General features: G+C 44.8%; 1 protein-coding gene across 1 annotated transcript; it reads left to right on the forward strand.

The window, feature by feature from the left end:
- Window positions 1-1,435: 1,435 nt before the first annotated feature.
- LOC308153576 (uncharacterized protein) lies at window positions 1,436-14,112 on the forward strand (the record flags this gene model as incomplete). The annotated part of the gene is made up of 5 exons (XM_080526756.1): window positions 1,436-1,444; window positions 3,074-3,441; window positions 13,367-13,453; window positions 13,641-13,700; window positions 13,866-14,112. The coding sequence occupies 5 exons, from the start codon at window positions 1,436-1,438 to the stop codon at window positions 14,110-14,112; spliced, it is 771 nt and encodes a 256-aa protein (XP_080382882.1).
- Between the last annotated feature and the right edge of the window lie 13,190 nt (window positions 14,113-27,302).

The following is a 27,302-nucleotide window of genomic DNA, read 5'->3' on the forward strand; positions in this document are numbered from 1 at the left end:
CAGAGCAGGGGGTGGAATCGGCAGGACTTTGAGACCAGTCGGTTGAAGCACATCTGTATGTAGTTAACTGAAAAATGCATACTGCATGGGGAGGACTAGAGGGCTGTTAGGAAGTGTTTTGTGGACAGGCTTTCTTTTAGACTTCTTATTCATACCGTCTTCATACCCACTGTCTCTGTCTCTCTCTCTCTCTCTCTCTGTGTCTCTCTCCCTCTCTGACTCCCTTTCTGTCTCTCTCTCTCTCCCTCTCTGTCTCTCTCTCTCTCTCTGTGTCTCTCTCTCTTTCTCTCCCTCTCTCTGTCTCTCTCTTTCTCCCTCTCTCTCCCCCTCTCTCTCTTTGTCCCTCTCTCCCTCTTTCTCCCCCTCTCTCTCTTTCTCCCTCTCTCTCCCTCCCTATGTGTGACTTAAGTTATGCCAATTCAATACTTCAGAGCTTATGGGAACGTTATATACGTTGTTTGTTAATGAGATGGAATACATACATGCAGTGATGTAGTCTACGTGATACGCAGGACTACGCCGTATACCCACTAGGAAAGGCCAAGGATTTCCATATACCCACTTAAAAATGTGTGAGGATACGTAACAGCGTTTTGTAACAGAACTTTCACACTTTCATTCATACAATTCACCCCGTCTGTGTTACGAAGCACTTGAATTTTGGACCATTGGGACGGACTATAGCGTCATAAGAAGACCTAGGTTCTGGGCCCTGGACAGTCTGGACGGATTGAAGGTAGCTGCTGGATTGAAATCAGGTGTAGTGCTGAGGCACAAATGTGTACATTTCAAGCCTGCAAACTGCGACACTTTAAATAAATGTGCAATAACACTATGTGCAATATGACAACCCTAGGGTACATAAGGTTCAGAGAATAGGAAATGTTAGAATAGGTATAGCATAGCATAGAGTACAGCACAGTGTTTTATTTGTATAGTATAGTGGATAGTGTACATAGCCTTTATTTATGTAAACCAGCTCCTTTCCCTTCTTGTTTTTAGTTATTTTTTTCCTAGCACCAGGGGAGCCCCCCCTCCCAAATTTCGTTGTTTGGTACCTGTACTATATCAATGACAATAAAGACCATTCATTCATTCATATACCATCAACGGGGGGAGATGCAACATGAAATATGTCAAAATGCAGCACTATCATGCACAGATCAGCCTTATAACATGTACTGTTAGATATATATATATATATACATATATAACGTTAGACAGGGAGCGCAGATTTATTTTTATGGGGTTTCCGAAATGAACGATATGAGGCTGGGAGGGAAAAATCACAGTATACCCACTAGAAAACACTAGACTACACCACTGCATACATGAGAGAGAGAGAGTTGGGGAGAGAGATATTTGACCTCCGAACTGCAATTATGGGAAAACCCTGAGAAAGACAAATGAACAGGGAGCATTCGTTCCCCCCGTCATGCCTAATGTAGGACTACATTTCCATATTTCATGGTCACACGCTAAATATGTTTTTTCAAGGTAAGTGTATGCAGCTCAGTATGGCTGTGCTAGACTTGTACAAATATAGAGAAGTTATATTTTTGGACCATAACTGGCACATACTGAAACTCAGGGAGAACATAATAATCTCATCATGATGTTTTTAACACTTAATCAGCCATGGGTGGGGTCATTTGACCCCTGTGAGTAAAAAAACATTTGTATATCTTTGCACTCGATCAAATTTCAGGACTCTCCTTTCATGATTTCTCCTAGATATGTGCGTTCTACCACCCAGTATCCTTACACTTTCAAAATCACATCAGGATAAGCTAGTATAAACAGGGGTGCACATAACTGGTGCGCCAGTGCGCATGCGTCGCCAAAATGCGTGCTGCGCGGCAGATCAGCCGCATGAAGGCGCTTTTGCGCACCAACAGCTGGGTCCAAGAAACAAGCCCCACCAAGTAAGTAACTATTTGCCGTCCCCTCAGCCGAAGGCCCGACGAGTATCCATCACGACGACCACGGCGACTCCCCTCACGAAAACATTCGGAAAGTATCGTAACTCGTACTTTCATTCCGCGTATCGCGTATCGCACGGTTATCACGGTTATCACGCCGACACGTGAAAATTCAGTCCCGAACGACTCGTCGCTAAAAGGGAAAACAACACCAAGGGACTTCACGTTTCTTTTCTCTGAAGCTTTCAAACGTTCAGACGTTTGTTTTACAGCTTCATTATCGCACCTAGACCCCTGACCCAGGGAATATGGTTGGGAATTCTATTAGAAAAAAAATAATAATACTTTGTTGCACAATCAAAATAACGAGCTATTTAAAGTGATGGCCTGCCCTACAACATCCTCTACCATGGTTGAAATTGAGGACAGTGATAACTTACAGCAGTCAAGAGAGCAGTGATGATGATTAAGCATAAGTAAATGCTTAGGCTGTAACTTTTTGTTGAAAAGTTGATTTCAGTGTTTACAGAACAGAGCCGTGCTTAAAGAGATGTCAGTTGATTTCATTGTGTTTAAAGAACAGACATTCAGTTAGTGCTTAAAGAGATGTCAGTTGATTTCATTGTGTTTAAAGAACAGACATTCAGTTAGTGCTTAAAGAGATGTCAGTTGATTTCAGTGTGAGGAGTCTGACAGACTTTCATGCTTAAAGAGCAGTCATTTGATTTTGCATTTGTTTATTTTGTTTTGCACACAATCATTTGTTCGTTCATCTTTATTTATGAATAAATGTCGTTTTGCTAATATAAGTTACCCATGTATCCCTTTTTCATCCATCCTGTGGGACGGGTCGTGACTCGCGAGCTCGGGGAGCACCAAGCAGCATCCCTAGGTGCTCCTCTGAGCACTGGCCCCAAAAAGTTATGTGCACCCCTGAGTATAAAGCTTTTTAGCAGTTTTTCTGTGTGGGAGGCAGGCTAATTTACAAGAGGCCAACTAGTGGTCGTTGTGTGTAAATAGCAGCTTAGCATTGTAAAGAGGCGGCTGTTCTGGTTTTAAAGGACACAAGAATAACTTTTGGGGGAAATGATTACTCACCTGGATAACCAACAGACAGTGACAACACTGAGACAACGTCAGTTCTCTAGAAGAACCAGATGGGGAAGATGAAGGAGAACGTGAAGAACATCAAGCTGTCCATCGAGCTAGCAGACGAGAGGATGGGGGAGTACCAGGGCACGGTGCAGGGCGTGAGTCACAACGAGGCGGAGCTGCAGGTGATGTTCAAACTGCTGCAGGACCTGCAGGGCAGCATGGACAAGGCCAACCAGCACCAGGACGAGGTCCAGCAGCTGGTGTGTCTCTATGAGAAGCAGCAGAAGGATCTGAGGAGTCTGGCCACGGAGGAGGGTCAGATGAAGAGGGCTCTGGGCATGAAGATGAACAAGAAGGCCAAGCAGCAGATACGCAGGCAGAAGAAGAAGGAGACCACCGACCAGCACGTCAAGGACGTGTTAGGGTAGGAAACAGCATGTTACGGATGTGTTAGGATAGGAAACAGCATGTTAAGGATGTGTTAGGGTAGGAAACAGCATGTTAAGGATGTGTTAGTGTAGGAAACAGCATGTTAAGGATGTGTTAGTGTAGGAAACAGCATGTTAAGGTTGTGTTAGGGTAGGAAACAGCATGTTAAGGATGTGTTAGTGTAGGAAACAGCATGTTAAGGATGTGTTAGGATAGGAAACAGCATGTTAAGGATGTGTTAGTGTAGGAAACAGCATGTTAAGGATGTGTTAGGATAGGAAACAGCATGTTAAGGTTGTGTTAGGATAGGAAACAGCATGTTAAGGATGTGTTAGGGTAGGAAACAGCATGTTAAGGATGTGTTAGTGTAGGAAACAGCATGTTAAGGATGTGTTAGGATAGGAAACAGCATGTTAAGGATGTGTTAGTGTAGGAAACAGCATGTTAAGGATGTGTTAGGATAGGAAACAGCATGTTAAGGTTGTGTTAGGATAGGAAACAGCATGTTAAGGATGTGTTAGTGTAGGAAACAGCATGTTAAGGATGTGTTAGGGTAGGAAACAGCATGTTAAGGTTGTGTTAGTGTAGGAAACAGCATGTTAAGGATGTGTTAGTGTAGGAAACAGCATGTTAAGGATGTGTTAGTGTAGGAAACAGCATGTTAAGGATGTGTTAGGGTAGGAAACAGCATGTTAAGGTTGTGTTAGTGTAGGAAACAGCATGTTAAGGATGTGTTAGGATAGGAAACAGCATGTTAAGGATGTGTTAGTGTAGGAAACAGCATGTTAAGGATGTGTTAGGATAGGAAACAGCATGTTAAGGTTGTGTTAGTGTAGGAAACAGCATGTTAAGGATGTGTTAGGGTAGGAAACAGCATGCTAAGGATGTGTTAGTGTAGGAAACAGCATGTTAAGGATGTGTTAGTGTAGTAAACAGCATGTTAAGGATGTGTTAGTGTAGGAAACAGCATGTTAAGGATGTGTTAGTGTAGGAAACAGCATGTTAAGGTTGTGTTAGGGTAGGAAACAGCATGTTAAGGATGTGTTAGTGTAGGAAACAGCATGTTAAGGATGTGTTAGGGTAGGAAACAGCATGTTAAGGACGTGTTAGTGTAGGAAACAGCATGTTAAGGATGTGTTAGTGTAGGAAACAGCATGTTAAGGATGTGTTAGTGTAGGAAACAGCATGTTAAGGTTGTGTTAGGGTAGGAAACAGCATGTTAAGGTTGTGTTAGTGTAGGAAACAGCATGTTAAGGATGTGTTAGTGTAGGAAACAGCATGTTAAGGATGTGTTAGGGTAGGAAACAGCATGTTAAGGATGTGTTAGGGTAGGAAACAGCATGTTAAGGATGTGTTAGTGTAGGAAACAGCATGTTAAGGTTGTGTTAGTGTAGGAAACAGCATGTTAAGGTTGTGTTAGTGTAGGAAACAGCATGTTAAGGATGTGTTAGGGTAGGAAACAGCATGTTAAGGATGTGTTAGTGTAGGAAACAGCATGTTAAGGTTGTGTTAGGGTAGGAAACAGCATGTTAAGGTTGTGTTAGTGTAGGAAACAGCATGTTAAGGACGTGTTAGGGTAGGAAACAGCATGTTAAGGATGTGTTAGGACAGGAAACAGCATGTTAAGGTTGTGTTAGGGTAGGAAACAGCATGTTAAGGTTGTGTTAGTGTAGGAAACAGCATGTTAAGGATGTGTTAGTGTAGGAAACAGCATGTTAAGGATGTGTTAGGGTAGGAAACAGCATGTTAAGGATGTGTTAGGGTAGGAAACAGCATGTTAAGGATGTGTTAGTGTAGGAAACAGCATGTTAAGGTTGTGTTGGTGTAGGAAACAGCATGTTAAGGATGTGTTAGGGTAGGAAACAGCATGTTAAGGTTGTGTTAGTGTAGGAAACAGCATGTTAAGGATGTGTTAGGACAGGAAACAGCATGTTAAGGTTGTGTTAGTGTAGGAAACAGCATGTTAAGGTTGTGTTAGTGTAGGAAACAGCATGTTAAGGATGTGTTAGTGTAGGAAACAGCATGTTAAGGATGTGTTAGTGTAGGAAACAGCATGTTAAGGATGTGTTAGTGTAGGAAACAGCATGTTAAGGTTGTGTTAGGGTAGGAAACAGCATGTTAAGGATGTGTTAGTGTAGGAAACAGCATGTTATGGATGTGTTAGGATAGGAAACAGCATGTTAAGGATGTGTTAGTGTAGGAAACAGCATGTTAAGGATGTGTTAGGATAGGAAACAGCATGTTAAGGTTGTGTTAGGATAGGAAACAGCATGTTAAGGATGTGTTAGTGTAGGAAACAGCATGTTAAGGATGTGTTAGGGTAGGAAACAGCATGTTAAGGTTGTGTTAGTGTAGGAAACAGCATGTTAAGGATGTGTTAGTGTAGGAAACAGCATGTTAAGGATGTGTTAGTGTAGGAAACAGCATGTTAAGGATGTGTTAGGGTAGGAAACAGCATGTTAAGGTTGTGTTAGTGTAGGAAACAGCATGTTAAGGATGTGTTAGGGTAGGAAACAGCATGTTAAGGATGTGTTAGTGTAGGAAACAGCATGTTAAGGATGTGTTAGTGTAGGAAACAGCATGTTAAGGATGTGTTAGTGTAGGAAACAGCATGTTAAGGATGTGTTAGTGTAGGAAACAGCATGTTAAGGATGTGTTAGGGTAGGAAACAGCATGTTAAGGATGTGTTAGGACAGGAAACAGCATGTTAAGGTTGTGTTAGGGTAGGAAACAGCATGTTAAGGTTGTGTTAGTGTAGGAAACAGCATGTTAAGGATGTGTTAGTGTAGGAAACAGCATGTTAAGGATGTGTTAGTGTAGGAAACAGCATGTTAAGGATGTGTTAGGGTAGGAAACAGCATGTTAAGGATGTGTTAGGGTAGGAAACAGCATGTTAAGGTTGTGTTAGTGTAGGAAACAGCATGTTAAGGATGTGTTAGGGTAGGAAACAGCATGTTAAGGTTGTGTTAGTGTAGGAAACAGCATGTTAAGGATGTGTTAGGACAGGAAACAGCATGTTAAGGTTGTGTTAGTGTAGGAAACAGCATGTTAAGGTTGTGTTAGTGTAGGAAACAGCATGTTAAGGATGTGTTAGTGTAGGAAACAGCATGTTAAGGATGTGTTAGTGTAGGAAACAGCATGTTAAGGATGTGTTAGTGTAGGAAACAGCATGTTAAGGATGTGTTAGTGTAGGAAACAGCATGTTAAGGTTGTGTTAGTGTAGGAAACAGCATGTTAAGGTTGTGTTAGTGTAGGAAACAGCATGTTAAGGTTGTGTTAGTGTAGGAAACAGCATGTTAAGGTTGTGTTAGTGTAGGAAACAGCATGTTAAGGTTGTGTTAGTGTAGGAAACAGCATGTTAAGGATGTGTTAGGGTAGGAAACAGCATGTTAAGGTTGTGTTAGTGTAGGAAACAGCATGTTAAGGTTGTGTTAGTGTAGGAAACAGCATGTTAAGGAAGTGTTAGTGTAGGAAACAGCATGTTAAGGATGTGTTAGTGTAGGAAACAGCATGTTAAGGATGTGTTAGGACAGGAAACAGCATATTAAGGTTGTGTTAGGGTAGGAAACAGCATGTTAAGGATGTGTTAGTGTAGGAAACAGCATGTTAAGGATGTGTTAGGGTAGGAAACAGCATGTTAAGGTTGTGTTAGTGTAGGAAACAGCATGTTAAGGTTGTGTTAGTGTAGGAAACAGCATATTAAGGTTGTGTTAGGGTAGAAAACAGCATGTTAAGGTTGTGTTAGTGTAGGAAACAGCATGTTAAGGATGTGTTAGGGTAGGAAACAGCATGTTAAGGATGTGTTAGTGTAGGAAACAGCATGTTAAGGATGTGTTAGTGTAGGAAACAGCATGTTAAGGTTGTGTTAGTGTAGGAAACAGCATGTTAAGGATGTGTTAGTGTAGGAAACAGCATGTTAAGGATGTGTTAGTGTAGGAAACAGCATGTTAAGGATGTGTTAGTGTAGGAAACAGCATGTTAAGGTTGTGTTAGTGTAGGAAACAGCATGTTAAGGACGTGTTAGGGTAGGAAACAGCATGTTAAGGATGTGTTAGTGTAGGAAACAGCATGTTAAGGATGTGTTAGTGTAGGAAACAGCATGTTAAGGTTGTGTTAGTGTAGGAAACAGCATGTTAAGGATGTGTTAGTGTAGGAAACAGCATGTTAAGGATGTGTTAGTGTAGGAAACAGCATGTTAAGGTTGTGTTAGGATAGGAAACAGCATGTTAAGGTTGTGTTAGGGTAGGAAACAGCATGTTAAGGATGTGTTAGTGTAGGAAACAGCATGTTAAGGATGTGTTAGTGTAGGAAACAGCATGTTAAGGTTGTGTTAGTGTAGGAAACAGCATGTTAAGGATGTGTTAGTGTAGGAAACAGCATGTTAAGGATGTGTTAGTGTAGGAAACAGCATGTTAAGGATGTGTTAGTGTAGGAAACAGCATGTTAAGGATGTGTTAGTGTAGGAAACAGCATGTTAAGGACGTGTTAGGGTAGGAAACAGCATGTTAAGGATGTGTTAGTGTAGGAAACAGCATGTTAAGGTTGTGTTAGTGTAGGAAACAGCATGTTAAGGATGTGTTAGTGTAGGAAACAGCATGTTAAGGATGTGTTAGGATAGGAAACAGCATGTTAAGGATGTGTTAGTGTAGGAAACAGCATGTTAAGGATGTGTTAGTGTAGGAAACAGCATGTTAAGGATGTGTTAGTGTAGGAAACAGCATGTTAAGGATGTGTTAGTGTAGGAAACAGCATGTTAAGGACGTGTTAGGGTAGGAAACAGCATGTTAAGGTTGTGTTAGGACAGGAAACAGCATGTTAAGGTTGTGTTAGTGTAGGAAACAGCATGTTAAGGATGTGTTAGTGTAGGAAACAGCATGTTAAGGTTGTGTTAGGGTAGGAAACAGCATGTTAAGGATGTGTTAGTGTAGGAAACAGCATATTAAGGTTGTGTTAGGATAGGAAACAGCATGTTAAGGATGTGTTAGTGTAGGAAACAGCATGTTAAGGATGTGTTAGTGTAGGAAACAGCATGTTAAGGTTGTGTTAGTGTAGGAAACAGCATGTTAAGGATGTGTTAGTGTAGGAAACAGCATGTTAAGGATGTGTTAGTGTAGGAAACAGCATGTTAAGGATGTGTTAGTGTAGGAAACAGCATGTTAAGGATGTGTTAGTGTAGGAAACAGCATGTTAAGGTTGTGTTAGTGCAGGAAACAGCATGTTAAGGATGTGTTAGGGTAGGAAACAGCATGTTAAGGATGTGTTAGTGTAGGAAACAGCATGTTAAGGATGTGTTAGTGTAGGAAACAGCATGTTAAGGTTGTGTTAGTGTAGGAAACAGCATGTTAAGGTTGTGTTAGTGTAGGAAACAGCATGTTAAGGTTGTGTTAGGGTAGGAAACAGCATGTTAAGGTTGTGTTAGGACAGGAAACAGCATGTTAAGGATGTGTTAGTGTAGGAAACAGCATGTTAAGGTTGTGTTAGTGTAGGAAACAGCATGTTAAGGTTGTGTTAGGACAGGAAACAGCATGTTAAGGATGTGTTAGTGTAGGAAACAGCATGTTAAGGTTGTGTTAGGGTAGGAAACAGCATGTTAAGGATGTGTTAGTGTAGGAAACAGCATGTTAAGGATGTGTTAGTGTAGGAAACAGCATGTTAAGGTTGTGTTAGTGTAGGAAACAGCATGTTAAGGATGTGTTAGTGTAGGAAACAGCATGTTAAGGTTGTGTTAGTGTAGGAAACAGCATGTTAAGGTTGTGTTAGTGTAGGAAACAGCATGTTAAGGTTGTGTTAGTGTAGGAAACAGCATGTTAAGGATGTGTTAGTGTAGGAAACAGCATGTTAAGGTTGTGTTAGTGTAGGAAACAGCATGTTAAGGTTGTGTTAGTGTAGGAAACAGCATGTTAAGGTTGTGTTAGTGTAGGAAACAGCATGTTAAGAATGTGTTAGTGTAGGAAACAGCATGTTAAGGTTGTGTTAGTGTAGGAAACAGCATGTTATGGTTGTGTTAGTGTAGGAAACAGCATGTTAAGGATGTGTTAGTGTAGGAAACAGCATGTTAAGGTTGTGTTAGTGTAGGAAACAGCATGTTATGGTTGTGTTAGTGTAGGAAACAGCATGTTAAGGATGTGTTAGTGTAGGAAACAGCATGTTAAGGATGTGTTAGTGTAGGAAACACCATGTTAAGGTTGTGTTAGTGTAGGAAACAGCATGTTAAGGATGTGTTAGTGTAGGAAACAGCATGTTAAGGATGTGTTAGGACAGGAAACAGCATGTTAAGGTTGTGTTAGGGTAGGAAACAGCATGTTAAGGATGTGTTAGTGTAGGAAACAGCATGTTAAGGTTGTGTTAGTGTAGGAAACAGCATGTTAAGGATGTGTTAGGGCAGGAAACAGCATGTTAAGGATGTGTTAGGGCAGGAAACAGCATGTTAAGGATGTGTTAGTGTAGGAAACAGCATGTTAAAGATGTGTTAGTGTAGGAAACAGCATGTTAAGGTTGTGTTAGTGTAGGAAACAGCATGTTAAGGATGTGTTAGTGTAGGAAACAGCATGTTAAGGTTGTGTTAGGGTAGGAAACAGCATGTTAAGGTTGTGTTAGGGTAGGAAACAGCATGTTAAGGTTGTGTTAGTGTAGGAAACAGCATGTTAAGGATGTGTTAGTGTAGGAAACAGCATGTTAAGGATGTGTTAGTGTAGGAAACAGCATGTTAAGGATGTGTTAGTGTAGGAAACAGCATGTTAAGGTTGTGTTAGTGTAGGAAACAGCATGTTAAGGATGTGTTAGTGTAGGAAACAGCATGTTAAGGATGTGTTAGTGTAGGAAACAGCATGTTAAGGATGTGTTAGTGTAGGAAACAGCATGTTAAGGTTGTGTTAGTGTAGGAAACAGCATGTTAAGGATGTGTTAGGGTAGGAAACAGCATGTTAAGGTTGTGTTAGTGTAGGAAACAGCATGTTAAGGTTGTGTTAGTGTAGGAAACAGCATGTTAAGGATGTGTTAGTGTAGGAAACAGCATGTTAAGGATGTGTTAGGGTAGGAAACAGCATGTTAAGGTTGTGTTAGTGTAGGAAACAGCATGTTAAGGTTGTGTTAGTGCAGGAAACAGCATGTTAAGGATGTGTTAGTGTAGGAAACAGCATGTTAAGGATGTGTTAGTGTAGGAAACAGCATGTTAAGGTTGTGTTAGTGTAGGAAACAGCATGTTAAGGTTGTGTTAGTGCAGGAAACAGCATGTTAAGGATGTGTTAGTGTAGGAAACAGCATGTTAAGGATGTGTTAGTGTAGGAAACAGCATGTTAAGGTTGTGTTAGGGTAGGAAACAGCATGTTAAGGTTGTGTTAGGACAGGAAACAGCATGTTAAGGTTGTGTTAGGGTAGGAAACAGCATGTTAAGGATGTGTTAGGGCAGTGGTTCTCAAACTTTTTCTGTCAAGCCCCACCTCACCCCAAAAAAACTGTCACAACATGGGGTAAGTTTACATTTATTAAACTGAACCACATAACACTGTCTCCCAACAAAAAACCTAAAACTACAAATAACACAATATAATAAATAAACACAATAACAATATTTTTCGATTACAATTCTCAAGAAAATGAACACTAACAATCAAGAACATCATAACATTACAGCATTAGTGGCAGCAATGAGCCTGTTTGGCACTGCAGATCTTTTCAAAACGGGGTAGCAGGCCTGATACTGCCACTCTCAAGTCCTGCTCAATGTTGAGCCTAGATCTGTACTTTGTTTTCAGTGAAGCAACAGCTGAAAAGCCAGCCTCACAGAGATAGGATGTGGCAAAGGTAAGAAGGATGCCTACAGCCCTCTGCCCTATGAGTGGATACTCCTTCTCCACACCAAGCCAGAATTCACTCAGTGTCTGACCATTGAACCTCAGCCTCAGGGTGGACTCAGAGGTCAGCTCGATGAGTTGGTCCTCTTCAGCAGAGCTGAAATCAGCAGGTGCTACAGATAGAGATACCTTATTTGTAATTAATTGCATATTAAACACAACACGATTCAATTTGACAACAATCCATTCCAGGTAGTTAGTTAGTAACATACATACAACATTAATAAAATATAGGCCTACAGCACAAACTAGTCACAGTTATATTTAGTCATCAAAATTGCCTACCAACCTGCTGCATTGAATGGATCCACCACCCAGTCATACTCAGCAGTGTTGTGTGGGAAGTATTTCTGGAACAATGCTCCCAGGGAAGAGATGTGTTGCTTCACCCTGTGGTGGCATCACAATCACTGCTTTCTACAAACGTGGTCAGGTTCGGAAAAGGATCAGTATTTCCTTCATCAAGGCGACTGCCCCACACCTCCAGCTTTCTGGTGAATGCGCTGACCTTATCTGCCAGGTGGGGTAGGTGTTTGTCTTTTCCTTGAAGCTGAAGATTCAGCTTGTTGAGCTTTCCAAACACATCACTGAGATTAGGGATGCTCCGATCTGGATTTTTGGGGCCGATACCGATCACCGATTTTTTTCCTCAAGATCAACCGATACCGATACCGATTTTTTTTTAAATACATAACTGTAGGCCTACTGACTGGATAGCCTACATATTTTTTGCTTTTTAGACAAAAGTTTTGATCCATTAGGCACCAAGCAAACGCAGACCCATTTTTATGGCATAGTAAAGGTCTGGCCTATCACCCAGTTAGGGCCTGAAGCCCAAGTCAGTGGATATGGCTGTATAAAAGACATCATAAACGTGGCCTTCATGGTTTACATACTGTTACATCCTCCTATGTTTTCTGTTCAGTTATCTGTCTTCCCCAGGAAAAGGAAAAAAAAAAAAAAAAAAAAACGGTTTTTGCGATCGGCCATTTTTGCCGATCACCGATCGAGTCATTTGGAGTGAAATCGGCCGATTTAAATCGGTGGCCGATAAATCGGAGCATCCCTGACTGAGATAGGCCAGTTTCATCAGGAATTCTAAATTACTGAACTTGCTTGCAGATTCGTGCATTCCCACCTCCTCCATAAACACCCGAATCTCCTCTCTGAGCTCAAAGACTCGGGACAACACTTTCCCTCGGGAGAGCCACCTTGCTTCACTGTGAAACAGCAAAGCAGAGTGTTCAGCTCCCATTTCCTCACACAGTGCAGAGAACAGACGTGCTTTCAGCGGGCGGGTTTTTATGAAATTTACAACACCGATCACTTCGGTCAAAACGTCACTTAGCTCAGGGCTAAGCTGCCTGGATGCGAGCGCCTCTCTGTGAATGACACAGTGTGTCCATTGCGCGTTTGGTGCGACGCGATTTATTAGCGCCTGCAGTCCCTTCCTTTTCCCGGCCATTGTCTGCGCACCATCTGAGCAAAACCCCTCACAGTTCTCCCATTTCAGTCCGTGTTCTGTCAGGTAAGTGTCAAGAATCCCAAATAGCTCATTAGCTGTCGCTCTCCCTGTCACATGCTTGCAAAACAGCAAGTCTTCATTCATTGACTCCACATCTACATAGCGGACATAAGAAATAAACAAGCATTCCTTATTACTGTCAGTAGCCTCATCAACTTGCAATGCAAAACGTTTGTGTAGTTTCTCTGCGAGTTGTTCCTCAAGGTCCTCTGACATCTCACCTATGCGTCTTGTAATGGTGTCGTTGGACTGGGGAATGGTCTTCAATTTTGCAGCGGTTGTCTCATCAAAGTTGACACCATATCCAGTGCAGCTGGGAGTATGAGCTCCTCAGCTATGGTGTGCGGTTTCTTGCACTTCGCAATTCTGTATGCAACCTTGAATGATGCTATTTGCGCTTTGGTACTTACGGATGCCGCTTTTGTCATATGAGTTTCTTGCTTTCTGTACTCTGTAAGTTTTCTTTTAAAGAAGGCCAGTGGCTTCTTTGCATCATTGGGGTGTGTTGTCTCAAGGTGCCTTTTTAACTTGTTTGGCTTCAGGCTGTCTGCTGCTAATGTTCTGAGACATAGCACGCACAATGGTCTCTCCTCACCTCCCACCACATTCACGGTGAAGCCCATTGCAAGGTAAGCCTCGTCATACTTTCGAACGTTTTTTTTTTTTACCCATGTTTGTCGCATTTTCCGTTTTTGTTTTCGCTGTCCCTGTCAGAAATGACTCCATTCCGAAGATTATGAAGCTACAATTAGAACAAGTCAAAGAGTTCACCTGAGTGTTAATTGTTGACCTCCCCAGTCTCTCGCGCCCCACCAGTATTGCTATTGCGCCCCCTTCTGGGGGCGCGCCCCACACTTTAAGAGCCACTGTGTTAGGGTATGAAAGGGTTTAACAGCATGTTAAGGACGTGTTAGGGTATGAAAGGGTTAAACAGCAGTTTAGATCACTGGACCCCCCCCAGGCCACGTTTTAGTTTTAGTAGAACCTACTGGTGCTGCTGATTGTGGCTCTGAAGGCATCTCCCCCTCCTTGGCCTCCCAGGCAGTGTGACCACGTCCACCAGAAGAGGGAGGCCATGGCGGAGCAGATCCAGGAGATCAGCAGACAGACGCATCAGATCAGGGCGGAGATCCAACGCCTGAGGGACGTCTGCAAGCAGGAGACGGAGAAGGCCCAGGCGGTGTTTGACCGGCTCCTGGGGTCTCTGAACCAGTTCCATAAGCGCATCGAGAGCCACGTGGTGGAGGGCAACAACGACATGAAGAAGATCACCTCCTACTTCAAGTGACTCGACGTGTTCAGATTCTCTCTCTCTCTCTGCAGTCTAATAACGCAAATAGGGTTATGTAACACTGTATGTAAAAATATATATATTTTAGACATTCCTTGACCTTGTTATTGCTTACTCTCATCTGGATAAATGCTCTAATTCTGCTCTAGATCGACAGATCTTAAAAACTTCTGTTTAACCCTTGTGTGGTGTTCGGGTCAACCGGACCCGTTTTACATTTTTACTTGGTGAGAAATGGTACAAGAATACATTTGATCAATATGAAACTCCATGGCCTTGGCTTATTTTCTATGAAAAACATGTAAAAGTGAGAAAAAAAAATGTTTTACACATCCTACAATACCCCAACACATTTACTGTATGTCCTTCATAAGATCTTCGGGTCATTTAGGCCCGGATGCACAGAGACACACAGAAACATACACACACACACACTGACACACTGACTCACTCACACACCTCTGCTCTAGCTTTCCCGTGCCAAGAAGCCGTCTGCTCTCGCACTTTTTACCCTTTGAAGTGCAACATTGTAAACATTTTTACATTTTCTTGCACTGTACAGAACGTATGCAGCAACTGCAAAAAGTACATTTGAGGTACACACACTGTCACATTCTGTGCTTCATGTGTTGTGTAGACAGGCATACCCATGCACACACAATTGTAGCCAGTGGTATTTCAGAATTATTTGGGATTTTTCAGACATAATACTGTATTTCGACAGTGACAGTGAAAACAGTGTACATTCCGTTCGTGTTTTGTGATTCAGCATTTGCAGACATTTTTGAGAGATGTATTTCATAGCTATTGGCAAAAACAATCTTAGTTTGGTTCTTTCATTTCTATTCTTGTTCATCACCTGTATTTTCTTTACAGCTTTGATTATAATTAGATAAATGTGAAATTCAATTGAGAATATAAATTCAAAATAATAAACAGCAATGAAAACATTGTTTCATTAACATTTTTCCTAGATAAGTATGATTTATGACACCCAGGTCTTTATTATAGTGGATTTTGCATTTTCAAAGTTAGGGGCATCATGTGCGTATAAACGCTTCTACTCATCATGCTGTCGTTCGTTGTTACTAAGCATCCTCTGCTCCAGCCTCTCCAAAGGGCAGCCCCCTAGATCCACTAGAACAAAATATATGCACTTTTGAATGTGTTCAATTTATAACATAATTATAATTGAATATTGGATTGCTGTGGGCAACGCAGTCAGATAATGTCATTTTGACTTTACTCTCGTATGTCCAACTATAAAAAACAGACATTTCCAATGCTTCAATCCACTGTCCATGTACTGTAAATATGCCATTATGGTATTACCATAAAGCCCAATTCCAGCAGAATAAGAAAGATAGTATATCTACTTTAAGTAAAATAATAAAGTGCATCCAGTTAGCTCTTTAGCTGGCATGTGTGCAGCAGACTAGCTCATCTAATCACCTCTGAGCTAGCTAGCTAGCTTGCTAGTTCTTTGACACTATTTACACACCATGGAACTATAATCAGACACTTTCTAGTCACAATAATAACGACCAATTTGAACCAACTTGCTCTGTTAGAACACTCAGCAATTATATTTGCTAACGTTTCAACTTGCTTACTTTCCATCTGCAGACATCTCACCCTGCAAAAACTCTCTTGCGTCGCGCGCACACACTCGCGCACGATCTTGTACGCGAGTGTGCGAGTGTGTCCAGCGTGAAGCGAAGTGTGGAGATAGATCTCGCTATGCGAGACTACTGGTGGACTAACGTTACCAACGAGCCCATGGGCTTGCCACTCGCCAGATTCGGGTTGGGTGCATTTAAAAAAAGCAGACATTTTAGCCTGCTTCCTTTTTGTGCGGTGCCATTTCGGCCGAATGAATAGATTGGGTCCAGCAAGTTCACACCATTTTGACCAGAACATATCCACACCGACCTGGATGGTTCTGAGTCGGCGCCAGGGATGGGTGCACAAGTCGATCCCACAAGTATCACCTTCCAATCCGGTTCGTCCAAGGAGCAGACTGTAATGGGTCACATATTCGACAGAGTCTTCTTGCTCTTGTGCCCTGGCGTCAATCGGTCTTTCGTTAGTTTCAGAATCAGAATCAGAATCAGAATCAGAAGACTTTATTGCCATGACATGTAAACATGTTAGGAATTTGATTTGGGGCAGTGGAGCACGGTTTACAGCAGGACAGGTGCAAGACAGGACAAGACAGTGCAAACCAACATCATAGTGCAAGAGTCATAATTAATATAAATATAAAGTGCAGAGATCAAGTGTTCAAGTGTTCATATCCAGACAGTCCAAAGCTCTCTGGGTGGGGGTGGAGGGAGGGTAGATAGATAGGGGTCAGGTCAGGGGGGGGGGGGGGGGGGGGGGCCCAGCGGCATTTAGGAGCCGGATGGCTGTGGGGAAAAAGCTGTGTGCATGTCGGGCCTTCACAGTTTTTAGGGACCGCACCCTCCTGCCTGAGGGGAGCGGGGCGAAGAGACCGTGTCCTGGGTGTGCGGGGTCAGCCATGATCTTCCTGGCCCTCCCCAAAGCCCTACTTTTAAACAGGGCCTCAAGGGGGGGCAAAGGGCAGCCAATCACCCTCTCCGCCGAGCGTATCACCCGCTGCAGCTTGGCCTTGTCCTTGGCCGCTGCAGCGGGGAACCAGATGATGATGGCGGAGGTGACGATGGACTCAATGATGGCCGTGTAGAAGTTCACCAGCGTGGTCTTTGGTAGGTGGAATTTCCTGAGCTGCCTGAGGGCGTCGATGTTGGGCCCCCACTTCAAGTCCCGAGAGACTGTCACCCCAAGGAAGCGGCATGACTCCACTGTGGTGACTGGAGTGCCTCCCAGTATGATTGGAGAGGGAGGGGGTGGGTTCCTCCTGAAGTCCACTATCAGCTCCACTGTCTTAAGAGCATTCAGCTCTAGGTTGTTCCGGGTGCACCAGGAGACCACCAAGTCAATCTCGCTCCTGTAAGCAGATTCATCCCCCCTGGAGACGAGCCCTACCAGGGTGGTATCGTCCGCGAACTTGAGGAGCTTGACCGACTGGTGGCTGGAGGTACAGCAGTTAGGTTAGCCGGTACAGCAGTTAGGTTAGCCGCCTGGTCGAAGAGGGTTTGGAGTTCACTCAAGGTGAGTGAGCCTATCGTCCCTCCAAGGCTTGAGAGTGCTCTCTTCATGAGCTTTACTGCGGCTTCAGCAGCCCCATTGCGATGAGGTGCGTCGGCCGGGTGAAAGTCCCATGCCCACTCTGTTCCATTCTTGGCGGCTTCGTTCTCTATGGATCCTTCCTGCAAGCTTGCCAGATGTTTGTGCAGATCATGCAAAGCAGGTTTAGCTCCAATGAAGTTACTTCCTCTATCAGACCTCACTCTTCTTGGATGGCCTCTCAATGCTATGAAACGAGAGTAAGCCTGGAGGAAGCTTTCGGATGACTGGTCGTCAACAAGATCTGCATGAACTGCTCTTGACGCCATGCAACAGAAAACTATGCCCCAGACCCTTTTTCCTGTTCTTTTCTTAACGGCATCCTTGATTTCGAAAGGGCCAAAGAGGTCAAGTGTGGTGTATTCAAATGGGCCAGCACGCTGTGAGCGCTCTGGTGGCAGGTCGCTCATCATCTGCTGGCACATTCTCCTTTTCTGTTTACGGCAGGTGACGCACTCGTTCACAGCTTTCTTTACCGTTCTTCGGCCTTGCACTACCCACGCCTTCTTCCTTGTGCGCAGCAGTGTGGCGGTAATGCCTTCATGGTTCCTTTCATGGGCTTCTCTCGTTAGTAGGGTGGCTAGCCATGAATGGAATGGGATTAGGGGAACGGCTGTCCCATCTTCATTCCAGGACTGGATTCTGCCTCCACAGAGAAGGAGTCCCGTGTTCTCATCCTTGTGGACCACCAAGCGGTCCAGGGTCGAGTCATGGAACTCAAAGCCATCTTGGGCTGCGAGGGCCAGGTCTTGAAAGGCTCCTGCTCTTTCCTCAGCGGACAGTATGGAACCGTTTGCCTCCCACTTTAGTGGGTCCGGAGCCTGGCGTCTCCTTCTCAGCCAGGTCTCTACGGCTCGTCGGGTCCAGGCTATGGTTCCACAAAGCTTTGACAAGGAACTGAATTGTTGAGGCTCCACAAGGCGCACCAGTCCAATGCCCCAGGGTCTTTTCTGTTTGCCTGCCACTGTCGTTGGACCTGGGCCAACCGGCGACTCTGGTTCATGGAGAACTTTTGACTGGGCCCTGGTGACAACTGCTGAGAACCCTTTCCGTTGTAGTTTGCTGATGTCTTCAGCAACTGGGGATGATATCTCGCTGGCCATCTTCATAGGCCAGTCAGTCTCCGGCCACCTCAGGAACTTAGGGCCTTCCTGCCACTCTGACCCCTCGCTGAGGTCCTCGGGGGTTGCTCCGCTTGTGAGTATGTCGGCAATGTTTCGGTTGCCTTCGATCCACCTCCAATCATCCACTTGTCCACCTTTCTGGATTTCACCAATTCGGTTAGCGAAAAACGTCTGGTAGCCGTAACTGTCTTTCTGGATGGCTGCTAGGATTGTCTGACTGTCCACAAAGTGGATCCAGTGCTCAACTTTGATGTGGCAGTGCTTTTCGAAATACATCTTCAGACGGGCAGCGAAGACCGCACCACATAGCTCTACTTTGATCACATCCCCCGTCAAGGGGGGTGAGTTTAGCTTTGGACTCCACAAGCTTCATGACAACTTTGTCTTCGGTTCTCCACCGGAGGTAGAGCACGGCTCCGTAGGAAGATTCGCTTCCGTCCGAGAATGTGATACCGGTTGGTGGGCCTACGGCTCCAGGCGGCTCCAGGCTCCTCTCGAATCTGACCTGGCCAAGTCTCACATACTCTTCGAAGAGTGTTATCGCGGCTTCCCGGAGTCTTGGCGAGAGTGGTTCGTCCCACGTGTCCTTGGACGGGTTGTCCTTGCCAGCTTCCTGAAAAGATTCTTGCACTAGCATCACTCCCTTCTGTTTGGCTGGTGTAGCGAGACCAATTGGGTCATAAAATCCGGCAATCTGGCTTAGTAGTATGCGCCGGGTCAGGGGGTTTGGTGTCCCTTTTCTGACCTCCTCCATGCTCAGATCAAGACCCATCCTCATTTTCCCTCTTTTCCTCGAGAAGTTGATAGACGTCAGCACCCGAAGCTTGTCTGTCTCAAGTTCGTAGCCAACTCCCAGTGCCTTGTTCTCTTCATCCTTCATCTGGTTGGGCAGCACCAGGGTCCTGGAAGCAGTTGTTTTCGCCCTGGAGTCAGCAGGTGCCCCTCTCCTCCCACTTTGGCGTGACAAGACCCATGGTTTGAGGAAGAAGCCTCCCGCTTTCAGGATTTCCTCCACCCCTTTGGTGATCTTCTCCAGGGATTCGGGGTCATCGTGCGATGTCAGAATGTCGTCCACGTAAACATCCTCAGTCAGAGCTTGACGTTCCTCAACCATGTCTGTGAACTGGGGAAGGTTGGCCGAGACGTCTCCCTCATGGCGATTTGGGCAATACACCCTGCGGGTTTGTCGCCGATATTGACTCTGACAACCGCAAAGACCTCAATCTCGTCCTCGGGGTTGTCTCTCCAGACAAAGCGGTGGAGGTGAACTTCGTTATCCTTCAGCCACACTGAATTGTACACTTTCTTTACATCGCCCAGTGCGGTATGCAGACCGCTCCTGAACCTCAGAAGGACTCCTCTTATTTGGTTGAGAACATCGGGACCCTTGTAAAGGAGATCGTTGAGACTCATCCCTCTGAACTCTTGGCTGCTGTTCCACACGATTCTCACAGGGGTTGAGGTGGAATGAGGGTTAGGCACAACCAGATGACTTATGTACCATTTTGGTCCTATCCAGCTGTCGATCTCCTCCTTTGTGAGCTTTACGGCAGCTCCTCGTGTTACCATTTCATGGATTTGTTCTCTATATGCTGCTTTCCACACAGGTTCCTTCTCTAGACGTCTCTCAGTGCTCCTGAAGGTTGCTTCAACTGCTCGCCGATTGTCCGGCAGTGTTGCGGGGTCACCTTTCCAAGGATACGCTGCGTTCCAATGAGGGGAATCACTGTGTTTGTCCGCCAGCACATAGGTGAGACATTCTTTTATCTTCTCCAGGTCTCTCTCTTCCCTGAGGGTCATTTCTTTCCCTCCGGGGGGGCACCTGCCACACTTGCAGCCGCCACATTGGGGACTGCAGGCCGCTCCAATGCTGTCCCACCTGAACCACTCGAGGACCTCTTTGTTGGTGGTCACAGAGCTCCGGGTAAGAATATTTTCCTCCTCCGCTTGAGCCAGGACAGTCTCTTAGTATGCCATTGATGCTGATCTCATGCTCCTTGCGAGGTGAGTGTCAGAGCGGTGGACAGCCAGGTCGACTACCTCAATGAGGTTGGGATGGGTTCCACCAACGGTTTTGCCCAGTGGGCCGTCCCAGAAGACGAGGTCTTCAATCTTGGTTGGCTGGGGAACAAGACGACCTTCACGGTGACTGATAAGGTCTATCTTCTCAGGACGGACCAGTTTGTCAGTGGCAACGTCAGGGAAGAATTTCTGCAATTGCCTGGGCGAGACGGGCTGGTTCACCTCTGCGATGCTCTCCAGTCCGGAGCAGAGGATTTTATGCTCTGCCACCTTTCCTTTGGGGGTTTTCATCCTCAGTCGCAGAGGGTACCTTTTTGTTACAACTGTCTTCCTCATACCCCCGATACCATGAACAATCAGCTTGATATCCTCGCCGCATAGACCAAGACGACCGGCTGCTTCGTTGTTAATGTAGTTTGTATCGGAGGCGAGGTCGATCAGAGTGCCGATGAGGCAGACAGAATTTGTTGTCGCTTTCAGCAGCATCATCACTACAGGGTGTTCCTTCTGTTCAACTCCATCTCCAGCATTGGTGCATACAGTCGATGAGACTTTGTTCGAAAATACTTTCTTGTATTTGTCTCTTTGTTCTGGAGTAAGCTCTGCCAGGAATTCCTCCTGCTTGTCGGTTAGGCCAAGCTTCTTCCCTCCAACCTTTGTACTGCTGTGCACCTCACTGCTGTAGTCCTTCTTCGGGGTAGGTGGCTTAGGACAGAGTCTACTTTTGTGCAAAGGTATCTTGGAGTACACCCGTTGCCATCCTTAGCGTGAACCTGCAAGCACTTGAAGCATGACCCAATCTTCTTCAGATGGGCTCTTTTGCCTGCAAGATCTTGACCCTTGAAGGCCCTGCATGCAAATAGTCTGTCGGCGTGAGCGTCGTCTCCACACACAGTGCAGCTTGGATGATCGTCCTCCTGGCCCGTTGTAGACCTTGTGGAAGCCTTCCTCAGGTAACCCTTGAAATGGTCACCTCTTGTGTCTGATGAGCTTTTCTCCACGACATCTTTCTCCATGGGGCTTGGCTCCAACTGGTCCAATTCCTCCAGAATCTCCTCCTGCCTCTTCAGGAATTCCAGGAGGCAGTCAAAGTGGTTTAGCGAAGAGAACATGTTTACAGGGTTGGTTTTGTGCACGATCCACTCTTTTTTAAGTGAACTTGGAAGCTTGCTCTCCAGAGACTGGCAGACCACACGGTTCTTTACGGCGTCTTCTTCTCCAAGTATCTGAAGGTTACACAGCGCTCTCTCCACAGCCTGAATCAGTTCAATAGTTCTTCTGGGGTTGTTCCCTTTGATGGAAGGAAGTGCCTGGACCTCGTTGGTGATCAGCCAGACTATCTTCGCCTTGTTCCCATACTTGTTGTCCAGCAGCCTGAACACATCGTCAGCGGAACCGCAACTGGATAGTACGAGATCCCTTTTGACCCTTTCATTTAGGCTGCTTAGTAGATGGAACTTTCTCACACTTTCTGCTCCCTGTGGGTTACCTAATTTCTGCAAGTCCTCCCATTCGGTTTTCCACCGGTAGTAGTCTCTCATGTCACCGGAGAAAGTGGGTAGCCGTGCCCTTTCAAGGCTGATGTGAGGCTTGGAGTCAAAGGCTTTCCTGACGTCGGGTTCTGGCTTGGGGTCGACAGGCTCGTCAGGGAGAGAGTGGGGAGCTGGTTTTCTTGGAGCCTCCGTTGGGTCAGCCTTGCTGCACAATCTAATAGCTCCTCTTCCAGCTTGTCAGACAATGCCAGGACCCTCTTCCTTACTTTCTCATAGCACATTTTCAGATCCACCACCCTAGAGCCAGGAATCAACCCTTTCCATTCCACCAACATGTCTCCGAGGTCAGTGACCTCTCTGTCCAGTTTTTTATTTCTCACCCTACGGTTCTTGATTGGTTGCTGAGAGTCGGTCTCGTCTTCCTCAGCCTGAGTAATTGCAGACTCAGTGATTTTGGCCTGGGCATGAAACATTCATTGTCATTGGCGTAGCCATCCCAAAAGGCATCTTGGGTGGCTCGTTTCACTTCGAGGTATCTTTCCTCACACTCAGCTGTCTGCTTATCGACTTCAACTGCAGACGATTTGATCGTCGCCTCGGTCGATTCCCTCAGAGCTTTGGCATACTCGAGCCCCGCATCGATTACTTTAGGGAAGTCTGCCCTGAAGCACTTCCATTCATTTAGAATTTCGTTTGGTTCCAAGAGTCCACTTTTAGTGAGAGCATTTCCCCTTTTAGTGAATGACATTTGTGCTCTTGATCGCACACTCTTCAGTCCTCCATCTCAATTCCTTTTCTGTTGACTGGAGAACCGACCGTTACTACCAATGGGGTCCTTTAATGGGGACTTTGTTCCACTTTGTTGGTGTTGGTCCTTATCCTAGTTCAACAGGAATTCTGGCGGTTGACTCGGGTAAGCTCCTGGTCGAAATTATCGGCCGTTTGAGTTGATTGTTTGTTTGATGGGGCTAAGCTTAGCCCAGTGGTTCCAGTATTAGGTTGGCCGGGCCTGGGTTGGCTGTGCCTCCTTGGTGAGACTGAGAGCCGCGGTTTGTTACAGTCCGTGGCTGCTCTATGCCGCACTAATCCAGTGCAGTGGGCCTCGGTTTATAACTGTTCTGTTCTTTATCCCCACCGAACGTGGTGTCAAGAGATCAAACGTTGGTAATTGTGGTAATTGTTGGTAATTGTGGTTTATTGTAGTATAAATGTTCACCACAGTCAGTAGCAGTAGCCAGTTATAAACCTAAAATGTAAACAGAAAATCTAAAATGTAGATAACAGTCATGTTCCAATAACACTGCAATAAATATTTTCCTAAATGAATAAATATATAAACATAAATATTTAAACATTATTGAATTAATTAGTATTCAAACAGTAGGCTTTTACATTGTTTAGTTATTAAAAGCAATCAACTCAATCACAATGTATCAGTGTATCAAAGTCAGTTCTGAGAAACATCGTCTCAATCTTATACAGAACTACATTACCCACAATGCACGGCGGAAGTAGGAAACAGAAGAACCACTAGACAATGTCGACTTGTTGTCAACGTTACGGATATAACCCCAGCGCAACACGATCAGACTTTAAACAACATTAAACAATGCGACCAACGCGATAACTAAACCTATCCGACCCATACAAGTATCAACAATATAACCCAGCAGAGCAGTAAATATAAAGGCTTTGTCTCACCGGTAGCGTGTCCCTCTTGACGACATAATGTTTATCAAACACAAGGTAGTTTCCGCCATTATATCCAAGAAGCCCCTCCCACACCGTGAATATCTGGGCTTGGAAAGTTAACCCCTTACAGGCTTACCGGTTACTTCAAGACCAGGTAAGCTCCCATCTGTCACCCTAGTGAACGCAACAGTACCCATTTCATTAAGTATTCCCTCGAGTCAGTCCCAGTGTCAAAATGACATCTCCATGGCAATTTTGAATATCAGGTCCCTATCGACCAAAAAAACATTTGTCATAAATGAGCTCATTTGTGATAGAAAACTAGACTGTATGCTTCTCACAGAAACCTGGCTAGACACAAATGGAGCAGCAGCCCTTATTGAGGCATCTCCCCCCAACTACAGTTTTTTCCAATCAATCAGAAATGGAAAAGGGGGGGGGGGAACAGCTACCATAGCTTCAAATAATCTAAATTGCAAGCGCATATCCTTTGATATATTCTCCTCTTTTGAATATCATGCCACAGTTATGGCATGCCAACCACCTATTCTAACGGTAACTGTATACAGGCCGCCGAATCAGGCCGCCTAACCAGGCCGTCGAAACCAGGCCCCCCCCTAGCTTCCTACCAGAAACAGGCTGCCTAATCAGGCCGCCGAAACCAGGCCCCCCCCTAGCTTCCTACCAGAAACAGGCCGCCTAACCAGGCCGCCGAAACCAGCCCCCCCCCTAGCTTCCTACCAGAAACAGGCTGCCTAACCAGGCCGCCGATACCAGGCCCCCCCCCCTAGCTTCCTACCAGAAACAGGCCGCCGAAACCAGGCCCCCCCCATAGCTTCTTATCTGACTTCTCTGAGTTCCTGTCCATTATCCATCCCAACTATGATAAGATTATTATCGCTGGAGATTTTAATTTTCATGTTGATAATGAGGCTGACCCAAGGGCTAGGGATTTTATTGACCTCTTGAAATCTATGAATTTTATCCAACATGTCAATGAACCCACTCACAATCATGGCCATACCCTTGATCTAGTGATTACAAAGGGTCTCAAGGTCTCAATATCAAGTATCAGCGACCTGGCCCTCTCTGACCACTTCTGTATTTTCTTTACCATTGTAACACGTAAAGCTGAAAATAATGCTGAACGTGTTGTTAAAAAACGTTATCTTACCCCTGCAGTGGCTGAGAATTTCAAAGCTTTAATGAACAGTAATCACACAACTCCCACTTTATATGAAAATGACTTAGTAATTACCTTTAACAATAAAGTAAAAATGTCCCTAGAGTCCCTGGCACCTACCAAACTAAAAAATGTTGGAGCCAAGAGGAGAGCACCATGGAGAAACAGTGAAATAAATCTCCGTAAGAGAACATGTAGGAAAGCTGAGCGCAGATGGAGAAAGAGCAAATTACAGATTGATCAGAATATTTTTAAAGAACATCTATCTGCCTTTAACCTGGCAATGCCATTTTTTAGAAAAGGCAGCGTACAAACAGCTTCATGATTTGATTTTTTTGTCTTAAATAATAGATATGACTCACTTCAGTCAGGTTTCCGATCATACCACAGCACAGAAACTGCTTTGCTTAAGGTAACTAATGACCTTAGGATTAATGCAGACTCGAATGGTAGACCATTACATACTTATTGAGAGACTTGAAAACTGGGTTGGCCTCTCTGGTCCGGTATTAAACTGGTTCAGGACTTACCTGGCTGACCGAGACTACTTTGTAGCCCTTGGTGACCATAAGTCAAAAAATTATAGCGCAACCTGTGGAGTTCCCCAGGGGTCCATTTTAGGACCGTTGCTTTTTAGCCTATACATGCTACCCCTCAGTTCTGTTATCAAGAGGCATAGCGTTAACTACCATAGCTATGCTGATGACACAGCTTTATATCTCAGTAACTCCGAACGACTACGAGATGGTCGACCACCTGATAGATTGTATTGCTGATATTAATATTTGGATGACACAACATTTTCTCCAACTCAATCAAGAAAAAACAGAGGTATTGATCATTGGCGAGAAAACTGGGAGAGAGAAATTATCTGCACATTTGAAAACACTAGCTCTTAACACTAAGTGTCAGGCTAGGAATCTTGGTGTCATAATTGACCCAGATCTACATTTTGAAACCCATATTAATAATACTATTAAAACATCCTTTTACCACTTAAGAAACATCACTAAGGTACAATCATTTCTCTCCCAGGCAGACACTGAAAAACTAATGCATGCGTTTGTTACTAGTAGGCTAGATTACTGTAATGCTCTCCTGACAGGTCTCCCCAAAAAAATGATTAGTAGACTACAAATGGTTCAGAATGCTCGTGTCCTTACTAGGACCAAACGAAGAGCGCACATCACACCTGTTCTGAGATCACTACACTGGCTCCCTGTCAGTTATAGAATAGACTTTAAGATCATTTTATTAGTCTATAAATCACTCCATTGCGACGCGCCCAAATACATGGTGGACATGCTCATAAGATACACACCAGCTAGACCCTTAAGGTCTAGTGGCACGGAACTTCTAATAGTACCAGAGGCTAGGACTAAGAGATTTGGAGGATCAGCTTTTAGCATACTGTATGCTCCTAGATTGTCTAAAACTCAGAGACCTTAAAACCTACTTATTCAATGTCGCCTTTTGTTACTAAGGGAGACATTGGACATTATAGAACTAGGATCATTATGCTATTACACCATACTTGTGCTTTGAGATCTTGTGTTGACAGGAAAAAGGACCTGGGTGCTGATGAGGCACTGTCAGCTCCCAGTAGCACCTAGAGAAGTACCAGAACCGGTGCCAGGATGTACCTGGACTACCACCAGGTTGTATTGCTGTCATCTTTATTGTGTTGTTGCATCATAACTACGCTTGAGATTCTCTTTTGGCAGGACCTGTGCCCATGCTGGTTGCAGAACGATGCAGATATAACACTACATTTATGGACAGTGTGTACGCCGATAATATGCAAGGAACTTTTCCTGGATACATGGTGTACAGGTTTTTCGCCCTTGCTTGCTTGCTATGCGCCGGTGGTCCTTGGGCCTCCCCTTGGGGGCCCCCAGCTGCCCCGTGTGCCTGGTCTATTCCGCCGCCGGGGCACCTGCTTGGCCGTCCTTGTACGGGGCCTTTATGGTCTGTGCTTGCTTGGCTGGGCCGGGTGTGCTGGTGGTGGGGCGGCGGGGGCTCCCCGGGGGGGGGGGTGGGGGTCCACCGCTGGGTGCTGGTAGGCAAACTGGTTAGTAGTCGCTCTATGTGTAGAGGGCTGCAAGGGAATTTTCCTGGCTACATAGTGTACAGGTTTTTTACTTTTGCCTGCTTGCGGCTCTGTCAGTGTGAAGCGCATTGAGTTGCATCTTGTAAGAAATGCGCTATACAAATAAAATTTGATTTGATTTGATTTAGAGCAGTTTCTCTCTTCACCACTTGAGGGAGCTCTTGCATCTCCATCATTTATGTCCCCCCCCCCCTCTCTTTCCGTTCACCACACCAATGAAGCCAGTTTGATTCTCCTCCAAGAACAGCATTTTCTACAGGTTAGTAAGAGCGAGAGAGAGAGGTTACCATGGGTTACCGCCCATAGCCTCCCCCTGAGTTTGAACAGCAGTTGTGTGTGGATTATCATTCTAT

This window comes from Nansenia antarctica, assembly GCF_963989245.1.
Source record: "Nansenia antarctica genome assembly, chromosome: 1".
NCBI lineage: Eukaryota > Metazoa > Chordata > Actinopteri > Argentiniformes > Microstomatidae > Nansenia > Nansenia antarctica.